Source organism: Melopsittacus undulatus, chromosome 8 (assembly GCF_012275295.1).
Source record: "Melopsittacus undulatus isolate bMelUnd1 chromosome 8, bMelUnd1.mat.Z, whole genome shotgun sequence".
In the NCBI taxonomy this organism is placed as follows: domain Eukaryota; kingdom Metazoa; phylum Chordata; class Aves; order Psittaciformes; family Psittaculidae; genus Melopsittacus; species Melopsittacus undulatus.
The window spans coordinates 15,326,572-15,339,016 of NC_047534.1; the positions used below are offsets into that span (position 1 = coordinate 15,326,572).

Consider the following 12,445-nt stretch of genomic DNA (forward strand, 5'->3'; position numbering starts at 1 on the left):
TTAAACACATGCTAAAGACAAATCTTTAAGCTAATGCGTAACACTAGCGTCCTATGTACTTGACAATTTACTTCGGTCATTTGAGTGGGTTGCTAATACAAAAAACCTCCCCAAGAGAAATGCCTACCATCCTAGATCTTAAAATACTGAAGAAAATCAGGCACATGTGCTGCAAACACACTAGTTTAATGACTCACAGGAGACCAGCACTGGCAATAAATCTGAGGAAAGCATCCATCCGTTTTAACATATATTGTACTCAAGTTTGCAAAGTGAACCTAATCAAAACTTCCTCAAAAATACCACTTAACACACAACACAGTGAAGACATCTGTGGACACCTGTATTGCCCAGGAAATCTGAACTTTAATAGCAGTCTGTTCAGTAAAGGACCCAACAGTTCTTTTAGATGAAGAGACTGGATTGAGAGCAGCCCTGAGGAGGAGCTGGGGAGCGGTGGTTGACAAGAAGCTCCCCATGACCGGGCAGCGTCCGGTGCGCTAGGCTGCATCCCCAGCAGCATGAGCAGCAAGGTGAGGAAGGAGATTCTCCCCTTCTACTGCAGCTCTGGGGCAACAACACAAACAGGACATGAGGCTGCTGTAGCAAATCCAGAGGAGGCCACAGAGTTGCTCCAAGGGCTGGAGCAGCTCTGCTCTGGACAGGCTGAGGGTGCTGAGCGTGTTCAGCCTGGAAAGGCTTAGAACAGCTTCCACTGCCTAAAAGGGGCTGACAAGAAAACTGGAGAGGGATAATTTACAAGGACATGAAGTGACAGACAAGAGTGAATTTAAACTGACAGAAGGGAGACAGAAATGAGATCCTGGGAAGAAGTTCTTCCATGTGAGGGTGGTGAGGTGTTTGCCCAGAGAAGCTGTGGCTGCCCCATTCCTGGCAGTGGTCAAGGCCAGGCTGGACAGGGCTTGGAGCAACCTGCTCTAGTGGAAGGTGTCCCTGCCTGTGGCAGGGGGTTGGAACTAGATGAGCTTTAAGGTCCCTTCAACACAAACCAGTCCATGATTCTATGAATAAACTCATGTCTAACAGCCAAAACCAGGAGGAAAATGGCCTCATTCTTGCCCCTCTATGCACAAACCCTGGCATGGCCCAGAGGTCAAGTCACACCTGCTCCCACCTACTTGTCCTTACAACCACCTTGCGTCTTCACAGGTTTTCCAAGCCCTGGACCCTGCAGTGAGGCTGAGAGAAGCACACCACATGCTGCTGCTGCCGCTGCCGCACAGGGGTGACCACAAGAAGCAGCGGGACCTGGGCCGCGGGAGCCCTTACAGCTGGAACGCTTCCCAGGGCAGAGCTTCGGGAATAGTGCTCCCAATACGTTATTCCCTTGGTGGCGGGGGGGAATAAAAAAAGCGCCCCCAAACCAAGCAGCTCTTTGAGACACATACGAACTACAAGGATTTAAAGCGACGGAGGGCGCCGCCGCCCTGCCCAGTGCTGTAGTGACGCTCCGCGGCCGCCGCACACCACGCAACCTTCCCCAAGGACAGACCCGGACTGTGCCCCTCACCCAGAGCCGGCCACTGGCCCCGGGAGAAGAGGGGAAGCCGAGTAAGCCGCGGAACGGCGGAAACAAGGAAGAACCGCATCAAGGAGATGAAGTGGAGGGAAGGAGGAGAGCCGGGACGTGGGACCGGGACCTGCCCGAGGCATCAGCGCGTTTGGAGGCCCCGACGGCCCCGAGCGCCCCCTGGCGTCGAATAGGGCAAAGCTCTGGCTGTGGAACGGTGAGGGCTTGCTCTGGGACACGTGGTTATCATCGCAGCGCCATGCTGTGAGCATCGACAGCGTGTTGTGCGGCTCTCCGCGCAGGCACTGGCGTCGCCTTCCTTCCTCCAGAGCCGCTCAGGGTAGTGTGCCCAGAAAAAGGGCCTCAGGGACCTTCTGGATAGGAAGGCGAAACGGCTTCAGGTCTTCCTCCCCACAAACACTACTGTCACCTTCAGGTGCATCATGGGTTTAAAGCAGTGTCTGTCACACACACCCTTAATAATCCTCTAGTGTTCAGTGAAGCTGCCATCCCCCCCCTCCCCTCACAAATTCAGGAGATGGGACATGAAAATGAAACAGCTAACCCCAAATGGGCTTTTGAAAACTCACCCTCTTGCTCTTGGGTTATTCTAGACTTGGCCACAACTACTATCAGCATCGCCAAACCACACAGCCACCTGTGCAAACAGATGCTAGACTTTCAGATACTCAAAACCCCCAAGGTAATAATATTAACAACAAAAAAGCAAGCACTTCCTTTAAACTTGGGAAGTTTCACCACACACTTGGTTCAAAAACATAGTAAGACACTTGGAGAATTTATTTCTATACTGAATCAGATCCAGCACATCATACACATCACCTCACAAAAACACAGTAAAAGTCATCCTAAACATAATGAACTTGAATCGTGTTGCAGGACCTTTACAAAGGTTAATTTGCTATAAAATACAATTCACAGTAATGATAGACAACAATTTAAACCAGAAATCTAATAGAAAGAACACTGTTAAAGTGTAACAGAAAGCAATGTCATCCTCAAAGTGAATGAAGGTGGGATAAGGGAAGGCTTCACTGAACTTTGTCATGTGAGGCCAGAAGATTTCAGATGCCTCATGTCCCTTCCTTATTTGTAGACATAACATGAGCACATGAAGTCAGTGTGCCACTTCATTTTCTATCAACAGGGGAAAAACTATTTGTTCACAACTTGCTTTATAACAGTGTTGCTTAATAAAAACATCCATGCACTAGAACTCAAAGAAAAAAGTGCTTCAGACATTCGAAGAAGTAGGGCATTCTCACATGAGTAACAGGGATTCTTTCAGACTGAATATGATGATATTTCAGATCTATTTTCTCCCTACCAGTTACTGGTACATAGAAGCTTATCTATATGTGTGTTTAGTTATATTGTAAGCAAAAAAGTTTTACCCAGAGGAATTTTCACTGGGGGGGGGGGGGGGGGGGGGTGTGTTGAAGAATGGTGGTGGTAAAAAGAAAAAAATAAAGGGCCAAAATTGCAGGAAAATGGTTTTTCAAGTGTGGTTCTGTGTGTAAACAGTTGGTCTGCAGGCCAGAGACCACCAATTATCAGAGACCTGGCCCAAATGAGACTGAAAAATTTCACCCTGTAATTACATTTCTTGACTTAATTTTAAGTATTTCAGCCATTTGTGTGTTTGGAAGCATTGCAAATATTACAATTTTCTGATTAGAAGCACTAGATATGAAATACAAAAGATTTATTTAAATATAGTGAGGTTTAAAAACAAAGAGCAACTTTCACACAAAGCAAGTTATATCCTGCATTTGTCCATCTAAAGTAAGTTTAACAAAGCAAGTTACTTTGGCACATTCTGTGGGTAATTCCATACACAAAGGAACTTTATATTTAAGGAAATTTAAGTACAGAAGGAACAGCAGAAAATTTTGCAGAATACTTAATTAGATGGAATAGCTGCCAGCATTACATGTCCTCTTCTCAATCGGTATAAGGAATTCAAAGAGATGAAGTGGACTGTGCCCATAGAAGAAAACAAGTATTTTTTTGTCAGTATTCCTTCTGCATTCTGGTGTCACAACCTCAGACTTGCTGGCCATCACTCTGTAGAGAAAAGGGGAGCTAAGAGAATAGCAATTTAAAGACTTACCAAATGAATATACAGGAGGACTATCCAGACCAGACTGACATGAGTCCTGAAAGAACTAAAAAATCCTCCCCACCATGCAAGTAAGCATAAAGTTTAGAAGCACTGCATGCTTCATTGCTTCTTCCGGTCTTGCTCTGATTATAAACTGACAAGAAGTACATTTTCTGTAGAATCCAGAGGGGTGGGAATACTGGTTTACAGCAGCACATGCCATCTGCTTGAGTTAGAACTGTTACCTGTGCCATCAGAACAGAAAATTTAGTGGAGCATCACTCAGGCTATTAAAGAGCATGGAAAGCATTGCAGTGGTGCAGCAGCAGACGAACAAACAAAACCCAACCACACACACACAAAAAAAAAACAACCCACAAGATAATTCTGCATCACGCAGCAAAAGCTACAAAATTGCCACCTTTTTATCTCCATGGCTCTTGTAAGGTAGTAGCTACTGGTGGAAATTCCTGTGGCAAAGGGCACCATATGATCAGAAACCATTTTCAAATGCACCAGAGAGCTATTAAGCCACCTGCAAATGATCCACAAACAACAGCACTTTACAAAACCTAATTAACACAAGGCCTAAAAGTTGTATTTGTGATCCACAAAACTCCTGAATTTCAAAAGTGAAGTGTTGAAAGACTTTTCAAAAGTTAACTTCTAGCAAATATTTACAGAAGGCACATTTGGCAAAAGCAGTATTTTTTAATCTTTATTTTAGCTTTTACAGAGATTAATACAGTGCATCACAGCCTTGTATAAACACCCATCTCTTCTAGACAGATATCATTCAAATGGATCAAAATTTTATTCAGACCAAGTCCACTGCTTATGACAGAGTAAAATACTTCAACCTTAAGATCAACATTCCCTAACTTATTTGTGATCACTGTCTTAAATAAGCATATCCAGCTTAAGCCTCTGAAAATAGAACTTATTTCATGTAGAAAAATCACAGTACACACCTAAATAATCAGAGAAACTCCTTAACAATCATGTTACCTTCTTAATGAAGAAACAGTAATTAACAAACAGATCAACAATTAAAACCTCAGGTCCTGAATCTGTGTCTTGCAGGTGGGATTTAAGCCTTAAGATAAGGCTGAGGTTTGTTTATGCTTATCAGTTGACTTGTGTAAATGTATAAGGAAGTCTTCCAAGGCTATAACTATGGCAGTATGGGCACTTTCACTGGGGTGGAGCAAAGAGAACACTTGACAGACATCAAGATCAGCAGTAAAAAAATCCCAACCAATCGAAAAACCACAAGTACCTATTAATAATTCCTGCATGAACATCTTTAACTGTAGAGGTATGACTAGAATTGAAACTGGAAAGGAAATACAGGTAATAGGTTGAATCACCATTAACACATGATAACCTGAGTTGTCCCATTTGGTAAAGTAGCCTCCAAAAAGCATGAAGTCTCTAGGTTTGGTTCTCTTTCAACTAAGAAAGTTTTAAAGCAAATTTTAGTGCTCATGAACAGATGCCAACAAATCGCTTCTTTTGTCAAAGAGGGGCACTTGTTCTAGAGGCAAACGGCTCCCTGACAGTTTGCAAAAGGTGCTGTTACAAAAGCATCAGCACCAAGCATTAGACTATCTAGTTCTCCATAGATGTTCTCCTCCCTGTCTGAGCTGACCATAAGCAAGCACACCAGTTTGCAGCATAGTTGAAGTGAGATTGATTAACTGAAGAACATCATGAACCTGTTCTACATAAAGCAGAAGAGAAAACATAGTTGCCATCAACTGCTTCTGCACTGAGTGGCCCTTAAAGATTAAATATAGTTTTTATAGACTTAAGTCGGAATCCCCTCAAGCAAATTCTTACTCAAACAATCTAGCAATAAACATTACTTTTGATTGGTTTCCAGTGACAGGATGCACAGAAACAACCAGAAGTCTCTAAGAAGCTTCAAAAAGGGCTTGTAGAGGTCCTAACCAACTTCAATCAATTATCAATGTTTAAACACTGCCTATAAACGTTTATAAGATCCAAGAAGAGTACTGCAGTTTGGACAGGTATGATCCACATCCTTTAGGGCATCAATGCAGAAGGGAATTAAGCAGCAGCCAGCTACACACCTGCAAAGCAAAACAGAAACAAAAAAATCAATCTCTTTTACCACTTGTTACATACATAGGAAGATAAAATTTATTTCCTGCAAAAGCCATCAGGAAAACTGGTGCCTTGAAGCTGTAAGAAGAGTACACTTGGTTATGGAATCCATCCTGTCCTGGTTTGAGCAGTAGCAGTCATTTTTCTCCTTCTTGGTAGCTGGTGCAGTGCTGTGTTTTGACTTTCAGGCTGGGAGTGGTTGCTGATAGCAAGTATGTTTTGAGTTACTGCTCAAATGTTTGGTTTGTCCAAGGCCTTTTCTGAGCCTCATGCTCTGCCAGGGAAGGAGGGAGGCCGGGAGGAGGGAGAGACAGGACACCTGACCCAGGCCAGCCAAAGAGGTATTCCATACCATAGCACGTCATGCCCAGGATGTAACCGGGTGTTACCCGGAAGGGCTGGAGCTCTGAGGGGGATGGTGGAGGTATCGGTTGGTGCTCAGGCAGGATGGGGTGAGTTATGGGTCGGTGGCTGGTGAGGTGTTGTATTCTCTTCACTTGTTAATGGCTTTGACATTATTATTTGTAGTAGTAATGGCAGTAGTGATTTGTGTTGTGCCTTAGCTATTAAACCGTTCCTATCTCAACCCGTGGGGGCTACATTCTTTGGATTCTCCTTCCTAACTCTCCGGGAGTCGGAGTGAGTGAACAAGCTGTGTGGACGTGGTTTTAAACCACGACACATCCCTAGTGTTCTTGAGCTACCTTAAGATCATGTAGGACTTCATGCAGATGTAGGCTATTCAGACCTTCAGGGTCAGGTACAAGACAGAAGGAGACTGCAACAAAGCTGAGAGCTTTGTCACTCCTTAGAGTTATAAAAGGACATGTAAGAAGAGAAAAATGAAGTGCAAATTGGAATCAACCTACCCCAACAGGAAGAGGCCACCACATGACAGCCAAGTCAAAGCTCCTGAGTCATACGAGAGACGTGTCACTATCATCTGGTTGCAGGAAGGGCAGCACATCTGAACTGGGCGGTCACAAAATGCTACTGGTTGCTGCACATACACTGTCTGAACTGTAACTGAGCAGAAAAATACGCTATACCCAACGGGTAAATAAGGAAAAAAAGTTAATCAACTTCCTCTGAACTAGAACCAGCTGTTAACTCAAGTATTTTGAGGCTTAGAGTAATGAAATGCACAGTCACAAGGAGAAATCACCATGGTATTTACTAACACAGAAACACACTGTCCTAAGAATAAAGCTGCATTAAAGAAACTGCAGAGTGCCAAATGATGTTATTGATACTAGGGCACACTGAAGGATTCACAAGAACTTATTCCCTTCAAAAATATTTCTGGAAGGTGGAGAACAACTCTGAACCATAATCTTTCATGTTCTGCACAACACTCATTACACAGCCACTCAGCATCTCCTTAACATGAAGGACAGTACAGTTTAAGGCTTACTGGGGTTATGCATTGGTGAAGGCTGTCCCGTGTATGGGGAAGGGTTCATTCTTTTCCCATCTGGTTTCTGGCCATGTTCTGGGGTAGGATAGGGCTGAGGATAGTTCACATTGAGTCCCGTTGTTTCCTCATAAGAAGGTGGTGCAGATGGGACAGGGATGCCACTTGGCGCAGACATTGTATCTAAAACATAAGTTATAACAGAAGATGTTATTTATTGAGGGCAAATGACAAGTAATTAGGCTGTATTCAGGCAGAAAGCGAGGAGATAGCTAGAATAAAATGTACCTTCACTAGCATAAAATGTATTGACTGTTAATTCTGACAGTGTTAAATGTTAATTTTGATATCATTGTCACTTCCTTCCCTTTTCCTTTTCACAGAGTAGTTTTTATACTCTCCCCACCACTACTTCTTCCTTCATAAATTAAAAATGCTACAGCAAGGACATGGGGAATCTTCAGTGGTATACTAAGCTATCTAGCAGTTTCTCCTAATTCTCCAAGAACAGTATTTCAGATCCCTCTTGTTCTACTGGAAAAAATAAAAATAAAATAATCAAGCAGTATGATAGGCCACATGGTAGCTAACTAATGTGAGCCTGGTTTGTGGTGAAGTTCAGATATTTAGAGAATATTTATCTCTCATGTAATTTGAAGTAATAATAATAGTAATAATAATAATAATAAAGTTATACTGAAGAAAAAAGAAACCCCATAGCACTAGTGTGAATGAGTAAGAGAAATTGCAAATATGAGGGGGAAGAAGGAAAACAAAGCACATTAAGAAATAAAAATACCCACAACAATATAACATTACTTTCAAAGCAACAAACTTTGTAAACAGCAGCTTACTGGATACATGCAATGTCTTGTAGTACGAGACATCAGGCATTCTAAACAATCATTCTCCCCACTGTTTCTATCACATCTTGGGACACCACTGCACTGTAGGGTTATAACAGGACCTAAACATACACAGCATAGCTTTCTAAGTTGGTCGTCACACACTTCAGTTATCTGCAAGGTTCACAGCCCAACTTCCTTTTCTGCCTCACAAGATAATGATGCCTCCTCCCAGAGAGGAACCAAAGACGAATGAGGTTGAGTGCAGGCACAAGCCAATTCAAAGCTGGACATTAAAGATCAAAGTTCAGACCCAGTTAAACTCTCAAGGCCAATCAGTGAACAATCCTTCCCTCACAAGCTACGCTGCTGATTTTTACAATCCAGGAAGTATGCTGTAACTTGGCTGCCCAGTATGCAGAGTCACTATAGAGAAGGATATGGAACAGAGTAGTGAAGAATCAAGAGAATAACATTGCGCATGAAGATCTTGCTGCTCTTCTGGCCCAGAAGATAAGGGGGGAAGGGGATAAAATCTCAGCATAAAACCTGGTTAATCCTTAAGATTTTTAAATGGCCTCTGGGGACTTTAGTTCCTGAGTAACTAGAAGATCACAGTTTCTTTCACACTGAAATCAATACACACTCACAGAAAACAATGGAGGAACAATAGCTAGTGGAGAAACGACTTATGTTATTCAATGATCTAGTACCCAACAGTTTCCCCACAGAGTGGCCTGAATAATCCTTTAAAGCTAGAATGATCATTTTAACAGAGACATTATTATTTCAAAGCAGAAAATACTCTTGTGAAACTATGCACCTACAACCACCTTCTCCCAGACTACCCCGTTCCATTCTGTTTACATGTGAGGATCATGTCCAGAATTCAGTTGCTGTTTTCAGTATATTGTAATGCTTAAAAGCACCAGTCTACCAACCAATTGATTCAATAAGATTCACCACAGAAATAAACATAGCTATTTTACCACATACCTGTAACTTTTTCACTGAGTACTCTAAAAAACAATCTCTCATCACCCTTTTAAGATATTTGTGTAACAGCCACCCTGAGGTCAAAGCATCCTAGACTTCTAAATTAACACATTCTTTTGCAGTCTTAAAATCTGGCTCTTTGTAGTGTTTAAAATGTACTTCTTTTCACTTATCACCCAATACATACATCACATTCTTCATTCAGAAGAACCGATTTCTTTGGCAGCTAGACTTCTAAGAAGGATCCCTCACCTGAATATAAGCTGACAGTGTCATAAAAGTGGCAAGCACCATGCAGGGGTACATAAGCAAAACCAGTATCCACAGGGAGCTGAAAATGTTCTGCTGCTCTGAGAAAACCCCCATGGGAGCACAGTATTTAAGAGACAAAAGGTGAACAGATTCCAAAGAAAAGCACCAAAAACAATCACAAAGGCTAGAAAAGGAATTCTGAAAAAAAAAAAACCAAACCAAAAGAAACTGGGTTTCTTTAATTACAAAAAGCCAGAGAGAATAATTAAGATAGACAGGTAGCAATAAAAAACAAACTCCTGAGAGTAAACTTTAAGAAAAACTGCAAGAGAAACTTTAATAAGCTTTTCTCAATGTCTATTAATAAGACTGTTTAAGCACTAAATGAATAGGCAAGAGAATTATGAAGCTTTCCCTCCTGAAAGTTTTAAGAACAGATACAGATGACAAATTACAGATCGTTCAGCATTAAATGCATTAGAGACTCAGTTCATATCTCTTCCAGCTGTATTTTCCATTGTTTCAACACTTGCTTTTGAAAATATATGCAATGCCTTTTAATTTTAAAACATCTACTTTTACATATGCTGTTTCAGAAGTGAGATGCTACATATTCAGAAGAGGCAAGGCCAAACCCTGAACAACTGCTTGCAAAACAGACCCCTACCCCTCGAGCACATTGCAAGACAGGGTCTAGAACTGAAAACCAGCTTCCTCTACTTACAAAACAAACACACACCCCCAAAAGCCAACTAACCAGCCAACAAACCCCACAACTACACACAAACACAACCAACAACCCCAACAACCAACAAACCCCACAACCACAAACAACCCATCCAATGCAACTATAAAAAGTTTCTCAGTATCCAATGTATTCAAATTTCAGATAAGATACAGCAGTAAATTGATCTGGCAATAAGCATTAGCTCAAGGATTAGATAGTAGTGAGAACAAAGGTGAGAGGGACATTCTAGAAACCATTCTACTTTTTATTAGGTAAGACAGCCTGGCTTAGTAAGTAAACTGCATGTTGTACCTCCCCATGCAATTTCTCAAGGCACTAATAGACTTTCTATGGTTTCCATTTGTACTTTGCTCCTTGCAAGTAAGTACAGAGCAACTTATAAAAATATCACCGATAGAGACATATCTCGGAAGATCACCTAACAAGTGAAAGCTGTTTAAAAGGAGAACAAAAGATTAATATTACAAACCAGTCCCAGATCATATAAGAAGTGATACAAGATCTTAAGCATCCATAGGGAAGTCTTGAACTTTTAACACCTTAAGAAACTGTACCCACCTACTTACAAACCAGCAATTTATGAACTGAGAGATAGATGGGCATAAAAACAAGCTGACAGCAGAAGGAGAAACTGATCCCACAAGTTTTGTATTCTTAAAGCAAACTCTCAAAAGCTGCTTACAAGTAATCCAAAGGGAAGACTGTTTAGTGACAGGTACCTGACTGCAAGACAAGACAAAGGATAAGACAGGTGAGAGAGAAGTCAAATACACTAAAAAGTTACCTGGATGTAGCATGTATTAAAACCATTAGGTACCATTAAAACCATTGCAAAGATTGTAAGACCAACAAGCACACTAGTTGCAAGACCAGGGCTTTAACACTGATATACAAGAAGTTTCCACTTAGATCTGGAGGCTTCAGATCTAAACATTATTAAGCAGATAACTGAGCAGTTCTAGATTCTATTCCCAGATTCTCACTACTCTCTTGCTTCGGATCTTTGGAAATGCATGTGGTAAGACAAAGACCAATAGCTTCAGCTACCCCTCCCACATCATTCTGCTCTTCAGAAGAAACCCTCTTGTATTCCTAGTGCACAATGGTAAGGTGGACAGTGACTCATGGTGCCCATGCCCAGCTGCACCCCATCTCTGGGCAGAAGAGTCACTAGACTCAATTCATAAACCAGCAAAAGCACCAGCTCCCTCCTCCAGATTTTTATTGCTTGTTCATTTGCTCAAGAGGAAGAATCACAAGCACTTAAAGCTGCAAGCACTTCTCAGCTAAATAATTTCCTTCATCAGCACACACTGGAAAACATTGCCACAGGACAAAGCACCCTTCCAGTTCATTCCTTTCTGGAGAGGTCTATTGCTCTACACACAGAGGAAAATTGGCCTGGAGAGAAAAGGCTGGTAAAAGCCATAGCATTCACAGACCACTCTATTCAAATGAAACCAGATTAGTTACTTATGCTAGCTGGAGACACCAGGAAGATAAGCAACAAATTCTACAGACAGAACAATGCATGGATACCCTTCTCTCCAGTGGGGAGTGCAGCACAGCTCTGTGCCACTTCTACAGCTGCACTAAAGCCACATGAATTTTGGGGCATGGAAGCCTTCTAAAACCATTGAACAGTCATTAAAACTCTGTGTGCGCAGCAGTTTTTGCAGGGTTTTGCATTTTCCAAGACTGTATTTCAGTGAATTTAAACACTGCTCCCACTTTAATTCCTAAATTCTAACTCTATACAGTAATCTGAAACCAGAAGTAGGGTCTGCATTTGCTCCTCACCCAGAACTGGCAGTTTTAACATGGCAAAAGAAGTTGCAGCCTGTACCTGAAAACAAATATATATATATATATATATATATCTGTAAAAAAGGCACAGCACCTGACTAAACTGTGCTTCTATCTTGCTATTGGAAAAATTTAATTCGGTGAATCAGAATTTCTAACATAACTTATCTGAAGAACTTACCAACCAAGCTTTCATTATAAAGGCAAAATTCTTGTCGCCTTCTATCATCATGGGCTTCAGGGTTTACATCTGACTACAGTCATCTGAGATAAAACTGACTTGAAACTAGCAGCATGCTCAGCAGCAGCTACAAACTCAGAAGAACTCAGCAGGGTTTAATCTCAGACAAGATGACTACCCAATAATGTTTGTGTAATTAATTAAAATATAGACTATAACCTACATAGTTTTTTTTAATAGCTGCATAGCATTCCTCAGGACACCCTCCCACATGGGTTTGCAAAAAGCTGGGCAGTTTCTTCAGAATGCTAACTGAAATATCAAACTGAAAAACCTACTATAAATGAGCAAGACTCTTACACTGACCTTCATCAAGATACGTACAGGCATTACAGGGAAATTATTATTATTATTATG

General features: G+C 41.6%; 1 protein-coding gene across 5 annotated transcripts in view; it reads right to left on the reverse strand.

Annotated features, from left to right (window-relative positions):
* Window positions 1-4,347: 4,347 nt before the first annotated feature.
* LITAF (lipopolysaccharide induced TNF factor) overlaps window positions 4,348-12,445 on the reverse strand; it is a 29,580-nt gene continuing 21,482 nt past the window's right edge. For all 5 annotated transcript variants that reach the window (XM_031050474.2, XM_031050471.2, XM_031050475.2 and 2 more), the window contains exons 3-5: window positions 7,201-7,383; window positions 6,656-6,812; window positions 4,348-5,752 (exon numbers count right to left, since the gene is read on the reverse strand). In XM_031050474.2, the coding sequence (XP_030906334.1) occupies window positions 5,644-5,752; window positions 6,656-6,812; window positions 7,201-7,378 (444 nt within the window). In that variant the 5' untranslated portion in view covers window positions 7,379-7,383 and the 3' untranslated portion in view covers window positions 4,348-5,643. The remainder of the gene's footprint in view (window positions 5,753-6,655; window positions 6,813-7,200; window positions 7,384-12,445) is intronic.